The sequence below is a fragment of the Aquila chrysaetos genome, chromosome 8, assembly GCF_900496995.4.
Source record: "Aquila chrysaetos chrysaetos chromosome 8, bAquChr1.4, whole genome shotgun sequence".
Classification (NCBI taxonomy): Eukaryota; Metazoa; Chordata; class Aves; order Accipitriformes; family Accipitridae; genus Aquila; species Aquila chrysaetos.
The window spans coordinates 24,059,422-24,078,468 of NC_044011.1; the positions used below are offsets into that span (position 1 = coordinate 24,059,422).

The following is a 19,047-nucleotide window of genomic DNA, read 5'->3' on the forward strand; positions in this document are numbered from 1 at the left end:
ACAGAATAGCTTTGTGTTAAGACTGAGGGCAACCCAATTATAAGAGCAACACAAGCAAGTACAAATGGACCTTCAATTATATCCTCTGTTTCCAATGATCATTTATTACATGTATATGTACATAAATAACATACAGGTGTCCTGGTTTCAGCTGGGATAGAGTTAATTTTCTTTCTAGCAGCTGGTGTAGTGTTATGTTTTGGGTTCAGTAGGAGAAGAATGTTGATAACACACTGATGTTTTCAGTTGTTGCCAAGTAGTGTTTATACTAAGTCAAGGATTTTTCAGCTTCTCATGCCCAGCCAGCAAGAAGGCTGGAGGGGCACAAGAAACTTAGAGGGGACACAGTCAGGACAGCTGAACCAAACTGGCCAAAGGGGTATTCCATACCATATGATGTCATGCCCAGTATATAAACTGGGGGAGTTGGCCTGAGGTGGATCGCTGCTCAGGAAATAACTGGGCATCGGTTGGCGAGTGGCGAACAACTGCATTGTGCATCACTTATTTTGTATATTCCAATCCTTTTTATTATTATTGTCATTATTATTATTATTATTATTATTATTTTCTTCCTTTCTGTTCTATTAAACTGTTCTTATCTCAACCCATGAGTTTTACTTGTTTTTTTGCGATTCTTTCCCCCATCCCACTGGGTGGGGGGGAGTGAGTGAGTGGCTGTGTGGTGCTTAGGTGCTGGCTGGGGTTAAACCACAACAACAGGTAAGCATTATTTGTTTCCCAGCCAGGTATTTCCCATTGCTGACAAGAATGCACTGACTTCCATCATGTGTACTACTGCCTGTTGGCTACAGCACATATCTCCACTAGCTGTGCAAGTGCTGGTGCCCCACAAATCACGATTTCGTGAGGTACTTTTTTAAAATTTACTTATAATATTTCTCATTGCTTATGTTATGTATTCTTCTAGGCCTGTTTACACAAAAGCTGTTTACATTTACAACAAACAATCCTCTACCCAATTCCATGTAAGCTTTTCCCCTATGGGTACAGTCTTCTTATTTTCCACTCAACTCCAAGCCTGGAATTGTCAATTTCTCACTGCTCTGAGGCCTTCATCTATCAGCTAGAATTTGGGATGATCAGCTTTATTCTTCTGTGTAGACATAAATTTCTATCTAGTTACCAGCACTAGCTGAATTTAGGTTCATGCCCAAACAGCCACAGATGACTACACAAGAGTGTCAGAGCGCCACAAAAATTTAAAAAAACTGTCTTGATTTGGCATTTTACATATATATTTTAACCTAAAGCCCATTGCACATATATAAAGTATCCTCAGATGTTTTCAGAAAAATGCATTTTCAGTTTCTTCTGTCTTTATGACTTTTTATAGGAGTGAATAATTCTAATTTTATAGTAATTACAGCAAACTATAGTCCCACAATAACGTAAGGGATCCTTACTGTAAGAACCAGAACATGTATTTTGTCAAATCATTCTAAGAACAGATTATTCAAAGAACAAAGAAGCCTAAGCAAATATTTCCCTAAAAACAACTCCCAAATTTTAAATGGCCGTTGCTCTCCCCCCTTCACCCTCGGCTCCCGCTTCCTCCCCCGCCCCCAGGAAGGGGTCCCGGGCCGTCAGTCGCGGGGAGAGGGGCAGCGGCAGGGGCAGCGGCAGGGACAGGGCCCGCAGCCGCCCAGCCCCGCACCGGGCAGGGAGAGGCGGGCGGCGCCGCCCGGAACGCTGCCGCCGCCGGAACGGACGGGCGGGGCGAGCAGTCGCTTCCGGGGGAGCGGGATCAGGGACGGAGCTTCCGGCGGGGGAGAGGGGCGCCGCGCCGCGCTGCGCCGCGCCGTCGTCGTCTCCGTCTCCGTCTCCGTCTCCGTCTCCGCCTGACAGAGGGCCCGGTGGGGGCCGCCGCTCGGCCTGTGGGCCCGGCCCGGCATCATGGCGATCCCCATGGTGCCTATGGAGACGCAGCTACAGAGCATCTTCGAGGAGGTGGTGGTGAGTCCGTCCCCGGAGCGCCTCCGCGGGGGCGGGGGGGAGCGTTGTGAGCGGGCCGGCCCGGGGCCGGGGCTTGTCGGGGGCCCCGCGGCCTTCCGCGCTCCCCCGGGGAGGGGTCGGGGGAGGCGTCCTGAAGAAGATAAAAGACAGCGGAGAAAGAAGTTTTTGATTTTCCTGGCGCACTTTGTGCGTTGAACCCCCGGGGGTGTGAAACGTCGCCGTCCGCCTCGGCGGTAGTTCGTTCGTGCTGTCACCCCCGACCCTGGAGGTCGGTGGAGGGGAGGAGGCTTCTCAGGGCTGAAATCCTTCCTCTGCTGAGTTTCAGTAAGGAGGCTGACAGAGAGGAGGACTGGGCGTAAAACGGGGAGGCAGATTGCTTACCCCAAACCGAATTATAGTGTGCTGAGTTCACTGTGGAAGCAGTTTAAGGAGACATTTCAAAGGAGACTATGAGAAGAGGAATGTCTTGAGGAGACATTCTTCTTCAGCCAACATAACAGCGTGAGCGAATCGTGGAAATACACCAGCACAGTGATACCTGCAAAATGAAGCATAGTTCGGTAGGTCATTAGACTAAAATAGACTAGAATAGACTATTTCAGTTGGAAAGGACCTATGACGACCATCTAGTTCAACTGCTGGGCCACTTCAGGGCCAAAAGTTAAAGCATGTTCATTAAGGGCATTGTCCAAACACCTCTTAAACACTGACAGGCCTGGGGCATCTACCACCTCTCTAGGAAGCCTGTTCCAGTGTTTGACCACCCTCTCGGTAAAGAAATGCTTCCTAATATCCAGTCGGAACCTCCCCTGCTGCAGCTGTGAACCATTCCCATGTTTCCTATCTCTGGATCCCAGGGAGAAGAGATCAGCACCTCCCCCTCCACTTCCCCCCCTCAGGAAGCTGTAGAGAACAATGAGGTCGCCCCTCAGCCTCCCTGTCTCCAAACTAGACAAACCCAGAGACCTCAGCCACCCCTCATAGGACATTCCTTCCAGCCCTTTTACCAGCTTTGTTGCCCTCCTCTGGACACATTCAAGGACCTTCACATCCTTCTTAAATTGTGGGGCCCAGAACTGCACACAGTACTCGAGGTGAGGCCGCACCAATGCTGAATACAGTTGGATAATCACCTCTTCTGACCAGCTGGTTATACTGTGTTTGATGCAGGATGCAGTTTGGTCCCTTGGCTTCCAGGGCACACTGCTGGCTCATATTGAGCCTACTGCTGACCAGCACCACCAGATCCCTTTTTGCAGGCCTGCTCTCTAGCCACTCCTCTCCCAGTTTATACTTGTGCCTGGCGTTACTCCATGTTAGGTGCAGGATCCAACTTGTTAAATTTCATCCCATTAATCATTGCCCAGTGTTGCAATCTGGATCCCTCTGCAAGGTATCTTGTCCGTCAAGAGAGTCAACAGCACCTCCCAGTTTGGTGTCATCAGCGAACTTGCTAACGGTGCATTCAACTCCTGCATCCAGGTCGTTGATAAATATATTGAACAGGACTGGTCCTAGAATTGAACCCTGAGGAGCACTCCTGGTGACTGGTCGCCAGCCAGATGCAGCCCCATTCACTGCAACCCTTTGAGCTCTGCCCTTCAGCCAGTTCTTCACCTAGCACACTGTGAACCCACTCATCCCACAGTTGGACAACTTGTCCAGAAGGATGGTGTGAGGGACAGTATCAAAAGCCTTATAAAATCCAGAAAAACTATATCCACTGCCTTCCCTTTGTCTACTAGCCAGGTGACCTTATTGTAGAAGGATATCAGATTAGTTAAACAGGACTTTCCCTTTGTGAACCCAAGTCATTGGGTCATTAAGTCATTGTTTTGTAGAGCACAAATGAATGAGTTTCTTGGTTGATATGAGCACTTCATGGTCAGGAACATGGGGGTGACAGTAGCTGATAGGGGCCTGAACAGGAGCCTGACTGATGTTTCTGACAGAAGAGGCTGGTCAAATTGTCTGAACTGGAAAGAATATGTAGGTCTCACAGAAAAGTGTAATTGAAAATGATGTCTGTATGATGAATTTCAGTAGAGGGAAGGTTGGGTTTTTCTTTCTGTTTTAAGTTTGCATTATAAAATGCATGATGTACTTTTCTTGGAATGATGTTAAGTTGCTCATAGCATATTAATTGTCCATACCCAATTGATTTCTCATTTTGGCACTGTCAATTCATATTATGTTTTCACCTGTTTAACATTGTGATTTGACTGTGTTGTCACATTGCCTGTTTTTAAGCAATGTTATTTGCTTGAAATTTTTATGGAACAAAATAAAAGGCCCTTACAAAATTTCATTGCATTTTTGAAGCCATAACTGAGAAAATAGCAAGTTGTTACTTTCACTGCTGCTGTTACCGACTTGGAGGACAGCAGCAAAACTTACCTAAGTTTCTGTGCAGAACAGATGAGTATCGGTTTCTCTTTTGCTTCTTGAGAAAGCTATGAATGGCATTGATAGGCTGTATGATTCTAGGCTGTATGATTGAAAAGGATCACCAGAAAGTTTATTTTGTTACATGCTCTTATTTCTACAATATAAAAATACATAGTGGTCAGTTATAGATCACATCTGAGTATAATATGAAATTCTTAGAGAAGGTAGAAAAAGTCGTAAGATAGTATTTTCCAGAATCTCTTTGCTGATGTATTAGAATAATGATGTAGAAACATTTCAGCAAAAGGGAGTTTAAAAAAAAAAGGGGGGGGATGTTTTAGAGGAGATAAATTGGATATTCATAGATAGTCTTGCACCTAGTACAAGACCGTATAATCATTCAATGGAATTTAAAAAGCAATGAATCTAAACTCAGATGAGAAAGTAACTGTATATAATTGATTTGTGTAACTGAGTGTCATGGAACATAAGTGGGACAAAAGTTTAATGGGATTCAAAAATACTATTTTTTTGAAAGTATGAAGAAAGAGCTGCAATAACAGAATTGAACAATTTCTGCAACTTTGGGAAGTAAATTAATCTCTAGGTGTTTAGAAGAAAAAAAAAAAACATAACAAAGAGCCTTAATCTGGATCTACAAGTTATGTTGTTTATATGAAAACAAAGCAATCTCAACTTTGAAAGAGTCTAGTATAGCAGAAGAAATACATCTTTCTCTGATACAGTCCCATAACAGTAGGATTTACTCTTTTCTTCAGAAAAAGAGTAAAAAGAGCTTCATCCTGGTGGTGTGATACTCATAGAAAACCTTTTCACAATAGCTCACTTAGGGTTTTTCTCTTACAGAAAACAGAAGTAATTGAAGAAGCTTTTCCTGGGTAAGTGTAATGTTAGTTTATTTGTGCAAGTCTTTCCATATAAATGTATTTTTCTCTTTGTGCTCTTTCATTGGGTACTGCTAATAACTAACATTCTTGTTTGCATTAGTATGTTTATGGACACTCCTGAAGATGAGAGGACCAAACTGATCAGCTGCCTGGGTGCTTTTAGGCAGTTCTGGAGCAGTCTTTCTCAGGTTAGCATTTAATTTGTTGCTTACATGTACTTTATGTAGTTTTTAATATAGTGATACCTTGTCTAGTAGACAAACAGTTAAGCTATAAGGTCTGTGTCCAGTCATTCAGAATCTGCTTTCAGATACAGTGCGGTAAAGAGTATAAGAAGACTTTGCAAGAAAAAAGATTAGTTTTGACATTTATAAGATGATATACTTGTTCAGCAGAGGTTGGCATGCAGTGCAAGTGAAGATAAGCAAATGGAAGTATAACAGTAAAGAAACAAAAAAAGGTAATTTGTTACAGGATTTCTGGTAGAAATCAATAAGTAGGAAAAAAAAAAAGAGATAGATGTTTATGTTCAAAAATTACCTTCCAAAAGTTAGATACCTCTAGGCACTCTTCTGTAATTGGAGACCTGGTCATCTTTGTTTTCACTGAATTTTATTATAAATGTGAAAAGGGAAGAATAATACAGAACAGTTCTATTTTAGTCTATTCTGTGCTAACTTACATGTGAAAAACAAAGTTGACTATAGAAATCAGTGTTTCAGCTAGGAGGTGTTTCTAGTACTGGACAACTGGAGAACTTCTGTTAGGCAACTGGACTTCTTCAAAATAAGATCAAAAGACTTGTAGGAGAAACTATATGTTGGACAACTGGACAACTTCTACCATTTATAATCTTGTTTTTGTGTTAGTTTCATTTCTTCATGGTAGGATACTATATGAATTTTACAGTTTGTTTCACTACCTGTAAATATATTCTTTCTCCCCTCTACTGCTTTTTCAGGAATCCCATGAGCAGTGTGTCCAGTGGATTGTAAGATTCATTCATAGCCAACATAGTCCTAAAAGAATTTCTTTTCTTTATGACTGTTTAGCAATGGCAGTAGAAACTGGACTTTTGCCACCCAGGTAAGCTATGTCGGAATGAATCCTTAAATAGGATACATGGAAGTTGTAATATTGGAGGGTATTTTATGATGATGTTTTAAACTAATTAATTGCTGGAGAACACGAGCTTATTATCTGTCATTCATTCTTGCATTGTCTCCTTCTGCTAGGATGGTTTGTGAATCTCTGATCAACTCTGATACACTTGAATGGGAAAGGACACAGTTGTGGGCATTAACATTTAAATTGGTCCGGAAGATTATTGGAGGTGTAGACTACAAGGTATCTTCCACCCATTCCTTTCTTTGTGCTATGACACGTTATTTTCTGGCTTTGTTTTTATGATTTATGTCAGAGACATCCAGTGTTTCAAAGTCTTCTTTGATTATGAAAGAAAAAAAATAATTCAGTGTGACCACTTTTAATGCTTTTTTCATAGTTGAGCTTTACCTTAATAGATAATTCTGTATGGACAATGTAGGTCTTCCTGCTCTTTTCTCTTTTACACAGTCATCTTTCATCCCTCTTTCAGTTACAAGCTAAATAACGCTAATGCAGTTGCAGAAGTGGTACACATGGGAAAGTAATGCTATCAAGCATTAAGGCTGAAGTTCTGTCATCTGCTCTGACCCTTGTTGCTACGTAGGAAAGAGGTCCTGAAAGCTGAGTCTTTGGCAGGGTACGCTCTAACAGAAGGAGTAGGAAACCATGCATCTCTTGCAGAGAATCACCTCACCAGCGTTGGTGAGCATGTTAGAGCAAAAACCACAAAATACAACAGTGTACTTTGGTCAGCCTGCACAAGCCATTGTAGGTTGGATGCCTCTGGATGCACATCAAAATTTCAACAGTTACTTTCTCGTCTGGGGTATCCTAAGTTTGAGAAGTTCCATAAGGAGTTTAATGTCATTAGCATTCACATTCTTAGTAGTGGTATCCCTTCTGACACTTAGCATCAAACAACTAGTTTGTCTGTCAAAATATTGTCTGACCATATTGATTGTGTCATCTTTCTGCCAGAAATAAAGAATATCTGGGAATTTTAATTTTGTGTGGTTTCTTTTAGGGTGTGCGCGACCTATTGAAAGTGATCCTAGAGAAAATCTTAACAGTTCCGAACACTGTGAGCTCAGCTGTTGTACAGCAGCTTTTAGCAGCAAGAGAGGTAACTATCTGAATTCTATATGCTATCACTATAGAGCAAGATAGGCCTCATTCTTTTGTTATTAGTGAGTTTCTAATAGCTGGGATGGCTCTCTTTGACAGTTGGTACAGTTCAACAGCAAAGACTTACTCTGTGCTCTAATCCTTTTCTGTGATTGCATTTTACACGGTATACAAAGAGCTTTTGGGGATAGTGCTTATTGTAGATAAGCACTAAAATCTCTAACAGGAGAGTCAGGCCCATGTTTGACTTGCCTAAGGTAAGATGTATGAGATATAATATTGAGATTAATTTATTTATTTTTTTGTTAGTGAATAAAAATAATAATTATTTTCAGTACTTTGGAGGCAGACATAGAGGCATAGTTTTACTTAGGCTTAAACAGTCAAGTTAGACTTGTACAATTAAAAACAGGTTTTAAACTAATATAGTAGTATCAGAATACAACTTCAGAAAAAGTATTTTAATTCTTCTGTCTATTTTCATGGGCTGCCTCAGACTAGCAGACAGACTACACCTTTGTTTACCTTATCCAAAGTCTTTTACACTGATGTATTTTTTTATTTATAGGTGGTAGCCTACATTTTGGAAAGAAATGCATGTTTGTTACCTGCCTACTTTGCAGTTACAGAAATCAGAAAACTATATCCTGAAGGAAAACTTCCCCATTGGGTAATGATATGATATCAAATCATGTAATCTGGAGTTTTGTTCCACACAAAACAAAACTACTTTTATTTTTCAAAAACAAAGTTTAAATGAAGATTTAAAATCTTCTATTCAACAGTAAGCTCTGTGTTTAGGCATGTAAATTAAGATACAGGCTTGTTGTGATTGCAGCAGCAGCTCCCTGCTTTTTTGCATGAAATTGATGACATAGTTTGACCTATGGCCTGATGTTCGAAACTCTCGAAGCACTGAATGGGTTTTGTTGAATACATTTGGAAATGCAGGTCATGCTTATCTACCAGTTTGTGCTTTCTCTGTGGCTTCAAGATAAGAAAAATCACTTTAAATAGCTGACCAGTGTTTTCTTTCTGTTTAAATTCAGTTATGCAAATATATTTGGGGCTGTGGTACAATGAAAATGGTCACTGTTTCCAATCAGAATATAATGTTGATCCAGTTTTTAATTTTGTATTCTGTTAAAATAACTAGGTGTCAAGAAAAGGATAAAATCCTTACTCCCTTGAATTAATGGGAAAACTGTTCCTGACTTCTTTTGAGCCAAGATTTAATCCAGAGTGTACTAATCTAGGTCTTTTGTCTTTGAGGAATTGTTATTCAGAGGCAGACAGATTTGTTAAGAACAGGAATTCTAAAGCTTGTCTTAAATCATCTGTTACTAAATGGTGTGCACTGAAATAATATAGCATACATAGGAGAAAGAGTTACTATGTAAACTCTTACTTGAGTGCAAACTGAGTGCTTCCTGCCCCTTCTTTATAAGGTCACGTTTTTCCTTTTGTGGTTTTAGGTTCTCAATGATTTTTCCTACTCACTGAAATGTGTATGAAGCTAGTTATTTTAGTAGATTCCTGTATATTTTATTAAAATGTATAAACTATTTTTAAGTCTTAAATATTCCTTATCAGTATGTGGAACTTAAACCCTTAACTTATTTTTTTTCTCCTCTTCTCACCCAGTTACTAGGTAACTTAGTATCGGATTTTGTGGATACTTTCAGACCTACAGCAAGAATAAATTCTATTTGTGGTAAGAGAACGACTTCATGAATGACTTCAAAATAAATTAATTTATTTTGAACTGTTTTGTTTCTTATAACCTTTTGGGGCATATATTCATGTAAGCAAAATGATTCAGAGCTTATGTTTCATGTAGTATCTTTCCTCTTGTCAGTTTGTTCTTAGACTTGCTTCTCTTCAGTTTTTGCTTTGAAGGGGAAAATTCATATTGATGAGATCAAAATAATTTTTTGCTACAAGCTGGTAGTGGAAGCGTACTACTTGTTACATGGCCATATAGTTTCTAACTACAGTAGACATTTAGAAAATCATAGGTTTTCTATGCTCAAGGATTTTGAGTTAATACAGATCCACTGGTTTGTTAGTCATGGAGTGTTTCTTGGCTTCAATTTCCATTGGGGTTTTTGTAGCTGCTCAGCCGTATCCCTATTGTTGCAGGCTTCTGTGTGAACATTTCCTAGCTTAGGTGAGCACTGGCTGTCCCTTTCTGTGAAAGAAAAACTCACCTTCATTTATTGCTAGAAATATGAAGATTAAAATTTGGCTGTTTTAATTGTGATGCCTGTTGCATTTTTCTTCAAAAAGATAAAATGTCTTCTGTTTGCTTTGAGAATTAAGTAGCTTAATAACAACTGCATTATTTCTTAGGTTTGAGCAAGGTTTATTGCAACTGAGCTTCTTCAGTGCAAAGATTAAGAATGCAAATTCTTCTGTACCGCTCCAAAGCATTTTGTGTTTCAGAAGTGTGTAGTTATTCTATTGAAAGTGTGGTATAGCTTTTATGCATGTAACTCACAGGGATCATACACAAATTTTTACAAGTCTTGTATGGGTAAATGACATATAGATATGGTTGAAGGGAAGAAATAAATATTTATTTACTTCCTATTTTATCTGATAGCAGTATGGCCAATCTGGACAATAGAAGTCATGGAATTTGAACCGACAGTGAGATCTAGGTCAAAGTTGAGGCACCTAAATTTACATGCTGGTATACAGGTGCGCTAGGGGCTCAGTTCAGAAGCCCATGTTTAAGCAACTGAAATAAATCCCAGGCATCTAATCTACACTGACTAACAAGTGTAAATTTACCCTACAAAAAACTCTTCATGTGTGATCAGCTGAATCACATTGGCCTACACTGACTGTAATTGGAGTACAGATGCTTGTAATTGACTAGTTTACTGAACAGAAGCCTGTCCACAGTTTGTCTTGCAGGGTGAATGAAGGAAAAATCAAAGGACTAGATTATATACTTACATTAGTAATACCATTTTCTACGTGAAAAGGGTCAGCGTACCAACATTAAATCCCTAGGTTAAGCAATGGCAATGGAACAGTCTTTTGGTAACCTAAAAGGGCACTTTTAGATTAATATTTGCAAATACTTTTATTTTTGGGGTACCTAATCTGAATAAATGGGGATTTTACTCCTTAGATATTTTAGTAGTTGAAAATTAGTTGGAAAAATAAAATCAGCCTGAAGCAATCCTATGGTTTAAAGCTTTAAAAAGCTTTAAACAGTGGAAATTTAAGGAGAGTATAAATGTGGCTGAGGCCAGTTTTTGCATCAGAATGATTAAACAGTAGGCCAGTTTCGCTGCTTTAGAATTTATGTTTCATTGCATGTAGGTCGCTGTAGTCTTCTTCCTGTGGTAAATAACTCAGGTGCCATGTGTAACTCATGGAAGCTGGATCCTACAACCCTTCGTTTTCCTTTGAAAGGTCTCTTACCATATGATAAGGTATGCCTTATTAAGTTTCTTAAACATGTTATATTCAATACATACGAAGCTTTTATATCATTGGGGGAAAAAAATAATTTCAACTGTGAATGTTCGATTGTTCCCGCTAGGTTAACATAGAAGACGTAGATATTTTCACCGTGTTATATATTTCAGTGATTTCAAGCTATATGCGGAGGACCTTTAAAGTAGTGTGTGGTATAACTGCTGCCCAGGATGCAGAAGGATGTGAGATGTTTAATGTGCTTTGTGGGTGTGTGCCTGTGAGAGAGCAAGTGAGAGCAGAGAGTTGATGGAAAATTAGTTTAGCAGTGGGGAGATGAAAGAGAATGGGAAGGTAGTTTCTTCTCTTTCTGTGCTCTTTGTTATTCCATAGGATAGATAATTTTACAATTCAAGCTTAAATATAGGTAGTTTATTTAAACTTAAAACTCTGAGTGTGAAATAGTGGTGTACTGAAAGAATTTATAAACTGTAAAGGATCAGGACAAAAATCCAGGTTGTCCGGCATCCCATTCCCTGTATCCTAGGTGTCTAAGGAAGGATATAAAGATAATATATCTAATGACATATATGGTGTTCATACTCTACATCCATTATCATTTTGGGTATTTCCTGAGACAGACTTGGTTTCTGTATGTTTAGTAAACCTGCCTCTTCCAAATATTTGTTCAGTCTCCTCTTGTGCCTGTGTAAGCTTTCAGCATCCTCAACATCCCTTTGTCAAGGAGTTCCACTTTTCAACTTCATGTTACATGAGTTAATTGGCTCCTTCTGTTTGTTTTGAACCTAGCTTCAGATAACATTTTTCTTTAAAGTGGTTCAGCTATCGGAAGATACAGTGAGCAGTTGTTCCATATCTGCTTTCTTCACACTACTTATGATTTTTATGGATCTTGGTCATGTGGTTCCTCAGTTGTCTTACCTGGCTTCCTTTAAGTTTTCGACAGTCTTTCAGTATTTCAAGGCTGTTTCAAAAAGTGTGCCATCCTTTTATTAGATGAAGAATGTTCTTCTACTTGTTCCCCTTAAAATCTGTTACTGCTTAAGAGCTGTGATTATTTCCTCCTTTCTTTTGGGTATCACAGAGCAAACAGATTTGCCAGATAATACATATCTGCATAAATTAAACATTCCTTCTTACATTGTTTAACTCGGTTAAATGTAAACTCGATATTAAACATAATCTTGAGGCAATACATGTTTGTGTGTGATTGCTTTTCTTTTTTTCAAGGATCTGTTTGAGCCACAGACTGCTTTGTTGAGATATGTGCTGGAACAACCGTATTCAAGGGATATGGTCTGCAATATGCTAGGTCTGAATAAGCAGGTACTGTACTATGCTGTAACACGTGATTTAATTCTGCATAGAATCTGCACTATTCTTTTTCTCTTTTCTTTGCTATAGCTAACTAAGCAAAACAGTTTAGGTCCAGAGAGTGATTTTTTTTTTTTTTTTTTTTTCTTATGAGATCATATTAGGTTAATTGGACACTGTTGCTCCTATCATTTGTATATTGCTTTACGAATGTTAAATTGAAAAGTAGAGATTTAAAATATGATTTTTTTTTTGCATTGCTTTTTTTTCCTATAAGGCCAGCCTCAAGTACACCTTTGACAGACAGTAGGAGACTGCTAGCTCAAACAATAAAAATGTTTTTTTTTTTCATTAGTTTTTAAAGCATTGTTGTACTCTGTTATATTGGCATGTTACAGTACTAGAATAGTGAAAAGCTGGGTTTTGTTTTGTTACATTTTTTCTTTTTATACCTTAGAATGGGAGGGCTTAGTCTGACTTGGGGATCCTTGAGGCTGGCCTCATAGTCACTGTTTTGTCTTTTCTTTTTTTCTTCCTTTATTTTTGTTCTGTCCTGTCTTGTCCTGCCCATCCTCCAATGCTCTAGACCTTGAACATTGCTCAGGTATGTTCACAACCTTACTGTTGTATTGTGACTAACGATACGCTGGCCGCTTTGTAGCCACTGATTCCAGTTAGAGAATACATGTACAGTCAGGGCTTGAAATTGGCAGGACCATTAGTTGAGGGCAAATTCTCACTACAAATCTCTAGAGATATGAGAGATGTAGCATAAAGCTGACAGTCAGTGGTCCTTTGGTCCTAAAATTTTCGTTGGAATGGACTGCTACCATTGCCATTACCAGTTATAAGAACTTTTGCTTTGTCTGCTGGAATTTTCAGATGAGGAGAGATTCTTAGTTCAAAATTTCTTTCCTTATGCAGGTGGAAAAACATCCGCTGCACTTGATTGTAAAATTATAAAGCTGTAAATAAATCATTGTTTAAAAAAAAAAAAAAAAAAAGCTTTACTAGTGGAATATTCTTATCATTAGGAAGTCTCTGTAACAAACTTCCCAACAGACAATTATAATATTCTCCAAGCTAGGTGAAAGAAAGGTAGTGCAGAATGCCATGTGAAAAGTAGTTCCTTAAAATTTGACTACTTGTTTAAATAAATAAATAAACGCCTGAGCAAATCAACCAAGTGGACTTCTGCTTGAAATTTGAAGTTATGGGTATTATATTTACAGTTGATCCCTTGTTACAATAATCAATTCCACACCTACTTTAAAAACCATTGTTTAAGATTTATAAAATAGCGTTGCTGTTTGCAATACTATAGTGAAGGTTGTGTCAGTGTTTCCATTTAAGAAACTTTTTTTAGATTTGTAACTTGACTATAAAATTTACATGATCCTGAAACCTTGTGTATATTTCCCATTGTAAGTGAAATACACCAGTGCTCTTTCTGGATTTGGACAATGTTTTTGAATGCGCAGATTCCTACATCTTGGCAAACAGTACTCTGTGTTGTATATGACAATCTTCTGTATCGGAGACTTGAAGCAGCCGAAATGTTAAACCTTGGAAATGAGCTGCTAGGTTTAGTGTTGAAATGAGTAGTATTTGTATTCTGTGTCTATTTCTGTGTCTACATTCAGTTAATAAATCAAACTATTCCTCTGTGCATCTTGTAGCTGGTAAATAATACAAGATCTAGACAAAAAAAACATACTGAACCCATTTTATTCTTCTAACTATGGATAGTCTGTGCCTTCAGTTCAAAAACCATTGAAGTTAAAAATGCTGGTTTTAACTCCTACTTTACTGTCCTCTAAAAGTAATCAAAGAAAATTTAAATGAAGTAATGAAATATATTGAACTATACTTCTTAAAATTTGTTCACTAGTATAGGAATTCCTACACAAAGTTTCAACCTGGCGTGAATTTTTATGGCCAAGGAACAAACTTGAAGAAGGTAGCTTATAAAGGAAATGCTGACAGAACATGAACTATAGCTGTGCTACTAATATTACACCAGCATAAAGATGTTTGGGCTATTGAAAATTTGTGAGTTAAAATTACAAATATAGAGTAGGCTGGTGTAGTGGTGTAGAACAGGAAATAATGTTCCATTTAAACATGAATGTGCTTTTGTTTAAAACTGTGGAAAACATTAAAATTTTACTCACTTTTAGGTACAAATTAACTTCATGTTATAGCTGAATTTCTTAATGTAGCCACCTGACAAGAAATAGTAGCATGCTTTTCAGAAGTTGTATAACTATATCGATGCTTTCAGTAAAATGGCTGATAATTTTGTATTTTATTATTAGAACTGAACTAACCTGCAGAAATGAATGGTCAGTATAATAGAAGACACTTAGAAATGCAAATAGTGCCAAGTTTGTTTCAAAATAAATACAGAAACACCTCAAAGCAATGATCATTATTTATTTATGATCATTAATTATTTATGTGAAGCTGCTTGTATGCCCTGTCAACTATTTACACAGATCCAGTTGCAGGATTGGAGCCTTCATTTGAATCTTTTGGCATCACAAACTAGGTATGGTTCAGCCAAATTTGTCCTAGTTCTCAAATATTCTTGAAGATGAACAATGAAATTTTCTGGTTCAATCTTAACTAAGCAGATCTATATTAGAAAACTGTTCACTCAAGCCATCTCTGAATTGTGTAAAAAAAGTACAAATCCAGCAGTCCTGTTAACCTTGCAGAGAGAAAAATGAAGGTAAAATTTGATATGTTTATAGATTCATATGTTCCTTTCAGGATTTTAAGTTTTGCTGTGGATTTTGTTGTGGGATGAGGTTTTCTAATACCTTTATCAAGTATATTGCTTTAAGTCCAAATGTAATAATATGGACTTCAAAATGTTCCTTCTGTTGGAATCTGGGGATTTTTTTTTTTTTTTTGCTACTGTGTACTTCTGTGTGGGACAGTACCTTCTCTTGTATACCTGTTTGAACTGGTCTATAGGAAGTGGAGATTTAAATTGTACTTTATCATGTATGTTATCATGGTTTATGGTTGGACTCAGTGACCTTAAGGGTCTTTTCCAACCTAAATGATTCTATGATTCTATGTCAATTTATATTCTGCTGTTAGCTGGGGTGATGCTCCCCATACTTAATTATCTTTTAAATAATTAGTTGAGGTATGTAACAATCCGTTTTTTGGAAAATGATAAACAGTTCAAAGTGTCCTAATACACTGATGCCAAATTAAGGTTCAGTTTAGGGATCCTACAGTTGGTTCTTAAAATCGAACTTTAGTAATGTCTTAAGGACATTAAGTCACTTTGAACGTTTCGGTTTATATCTTTACCTTCACTGTATGTACAAACTTGTGTGAAGAATAAAATGCCATTTTTGCTTGCATAATTGCAGTCAGGATTGTATTACAGTCCTATAAACCACAAAAAATTTTGTTAAGCTTTGATTTCTCTGGTTTGGGGAATATTTGAAAGAGGAGGTAATTTTCAGGTGTCTTGCTTCTGTAATGTTATACAAACTTTTAATAAGCAGCTGTTGTATTAATGATTTTGCTCTTCAAATAGTATATTTGACTGGTCACCTTTTAAACCAGCTGTGGTGATCTACAGCTTTGAATAGGAAATTATCTATGCCATTCTCTGTTCAGGTGAATGTGTAGTTACTCTCTCCTAGCTACAAACCAAGATAGTTTGCTTGGGGAAGATGTTGTTTATTTCATGTCTGTCCATGCATTGTGTAAGCAGAATCATCAAGTGAAAGGAATGACATAATGCAATATTATAAAATTTACTTTCCTTTCCCTTTTATTTTTAAAATATTGTAGGTTGATGCTGGGAACTTCCTATCCAATGTTACTAGTGTTAACGTGACAAAGTAATTAAATCAAGGGGTGTGATTATTTTTTATATATTTCTGATAGTAAGAGTGTGTGTTGAGAACACTTGAGTGCAATTTCTGTGTTGAAACCTACTCAGTTTTTTAATGAGGAAAACGAGAATGCCCACCAAACTTAGTAGAAACAAAATCAGACGTAATATAAACAACAAGCTTTAAGGTTTTGTGTCTTGATAGCATACAGTTTTGGAAAATAAAAGTGAGAGGGAGTCTATAGTTCTGTCTTGTATTAACTACTTCAGGCATTTAACTTACACATTTTGAATTGGACTTCTGGAGACACTACTCTTGCAGGGATCTTGGGCTCTGTGGTTTGGTCTTCTGAATCCATTTATTAAGTGCAGACATTTATTAAATATTTTTGAGCCAAATGTTGTTTGCTTAAAATATTCAAGAACTATAATAGCTTGCAGCTAGCCTTACTGACTTCTTAAAATACTTTTCTTTTAGGGAACACTTTTAACGCTACCTGCCCCCCAAAAAACCCCCCAGCCAACTGAAAAAAAAAAAAAAAAAACCAAAAAAACCCAAACCCAAACGAAGCTTTGATCCACTTAAAAAAGTACCACTAGTCCATTAGAGGGCTGGTCTCAAGAAATTCTAGTATCAAGTTGTCATGGTAGTGCTTTTTTCCCCCCCTGTATTTCTTTATGGTTTAATAATGTCTTCAATGAGATTATGTATTTGTCAGATCTTTAAATATTATTTTCAGGGCAAAACGGAGAATACATATTTATATAACCAGATTACAAAAATTTGAATAATGTTCTCTTTAGGAAAAAAGCATGGTGGTTTTGAATGCTATATTTTTCTATATAATATCCAAAACAGTGTTTGGGGTTTTTTTGTTGTTTGTTTTTATTTTCTTTAAGCCATACCAAAACATGAATTCGTACTTACTTGTGAGGGGAATCAGCTCTCACCTATATTTTTATTCGTCTCAGTATATACTGAGGTGTTCTTTCAGTTATGAGCAATTAATAAAACAAGGCCTCAATCCTGCAAATTCTTATGCAGCATAGTATTTTATTTCTGAGTGCTCCAAAACTATAGGTACAAAATCTGTGCAAAAATATATGTTCACTGAAAATACAGAAAAAAAATGCCAGAAAATTAAATTAATGAAGATTGAATGTGAAGTACTGCTATATTTCTTACTGAAAACTTTCTTAAAGCAATAAAAGCATGATTTTCAGAATAAAAGAGTGAATTTATTTTTTTAATTTCCTGGCTCCTAAACTTTTCCCAATCTTAGAATTATTCAGAATAGTGAAAATTCCTACTGGAAATTCTGGCTTTCTTTTTAACAGTAATATTTTCCTGTTGTATTCTTTGAATAACTTTATTCTAAATTAATGTAGCCTAACGTGATTAGGCTTTTGGACATTAACCCAGTGCTTAGCAAACTATTAAATTTCAAGCCCTGTACATAGTAGTTTTGCATGCTGGATTATAAACTAGTCTGTAGTGTTGTCTGTTGCACCCTGCTCTGCTTCATAATTAGTTGCTTTGGGAGGGGGAAAAAAAAAACGAACCACAAAAAACCCAAAGTATTCTCAACTGGTGGTGTTAATACTGCTCTCTGTAAACCTGTAATGTGGTTGATCCGTGATAATGGCATTGCGTACTGGAAGAGAAGGTGAAACTGTAATCGATGCTTTCTGTTTTAGTTAGAGGATTGTGTTAAGCATGCTTCAGGAAAGCACAGCTGGAATTGTAGCTTTCTGCAGTTTTGAGCTGGCGAAGAGCATGTAGCAGGGGATGCTGTTCACTATATTTTGTCAACTTTTCCCATTCTTGCATTTTGTTTTTAATTGAAGAGAATCTCTTTTTTTCATGGCAAAAGACTACCATCGATGAAGGTAGAGCAAGCATCTCCTTTCAGCATCTCTCTTTCCTTTTATATTTCTTTCTTTATTACTTAAAAGGGTTTTTTTTAGGCTGCCTGGCTAGTAAGTCAAAGAACTCATCTAAGGCATCCCTAAAATGTTTTATGAGTATTTGGGTGATCTTTTAAAACTTTTTTATGTATACCTTTTTGCCTCTAGAAAGGGATACTGCATTTTCATGATTAGTGTTTGAGCAGCTCAGTTCCTTTTCTTTTGTGTCATTAAAGTAATGTTTTCTTTAAGGCTGCATTATGTTACAGGCACCTGGTGTCAAAAAAAAAAAATTACCATTCCTGCATAGAGATTGTAATGAAACAGAGGTTAGATTATTTCCAAAGTGCTAGCACTGTCTGAAATGAGTTACATGCCACACAGCTTTTTGTTCTTAGTAATAGTACTTTGTGTGAGTGTAACTATACAAGTGCAGGGTAATAAAAGTTGTTGCGCTGAAGAACTTGTGATATGTGACATTATACTTGATGGTCTTAAACTGAAGATCTATAATCCGAGTTCCAAATCGCTGGTATCAGGCCTGCTTTACATACATCTGTACTAACATACGTATCTTGAATATATAATGCATTCCTTACTTGATCATTAAAAGTCATCAGGGAAGGTGTGTATTTTAAATGATTTCTGTGTTTGCATAGCTCACTGTGGAGATTGTGGCAGTCTAAATCTAACATCTAAAGAGCTCATCACTATAATATGGAATTTCTGTTCTATTCACAGTATGTAAAATATACCACTTCTATTTGATTAATTTTCAAGTCTCTTTGGTCTTGTCTTGTACTAGGTGGTGCTGTGTCAGTAGAACAGCACCTAATTATACAGGTATTAACCAGATGTTAGTTCTGCTGCTAGTTGTAGGTTGTAGGTGAGCCTAAAATGAGAGTGAAAAAGAGAATAGTCATTAAAGACCTATATTGTGTATTGAGATGTTTCCTCTGGGTTTGGTGGTATAATTGATATATCTTTTTCTTTATGGTGATC

At 37.4% G+C, this 19,047-nt stretch overlaps 1 protein-coding gene across 6 annotated transcripts in view; it reads left to right on the forward strand.

Moving 5' to 3' along the window:
- The first annotated feature begins 1,780 nt into the window (after positions 1-1,780).
- The window catches only part of MED23 (mediator complex subunit 23), a 40,420-nt gene continuing 23,153 nt past the window's right edge, over positions 1,781-19,047 (forward strand). Inside the window, exons 1-12 of one of the 6 annotated variants that reach the window (XM_041125282.1) lie at positions 1,781-1,813; positions 1,845-1,977; positions 5,233-5,264; positions 5,374-5,461; positions 6,235-6,359; positions 6,509-6,620; positions 7,405-7,503; positions 8,074-8,175; positions 9,150-9,219; positions 10,842-10,954; positions 12,189-12,284; positions 12,859-12,876. In XM_041125282.1, the coding sequence (XP_040981216.1) occupies positions 1,918-1,977; positions 5,233-5,264; positions 5,374-5,461; positions 6,235-6,359; positions 6,509-6,620; positions 7,405-7,503; positions 8,074-8,175; positions 9,150-9,219; positions 10,842-10,954; positions 12,189-12,284; positions 12,859-12,876 (915 nt within the window). In that variant the 5' untranslated portion in view covers positions 1,781-1,813; positions 1,845-1,917. Of the gene's footprint in view, positions 1,814-1,844; positions 1,978-5,232; positions 5,265-5,373; positions 5,462-6,234; positions 6,360-6,508; positions 6,621-7,404; positions 7,504-8,073; positions 8,176-9,149; positions 9,220-10,841; positions 10,955-12,188; positions 12,285-12,858; positions 12,877-19,047 lie in introns of those variants that run through there. The other 5 variants (XM_041125281.1, XM_030022572.2, XM_030022573.2 and 2 more) reach the window with 5 other exon arrangements.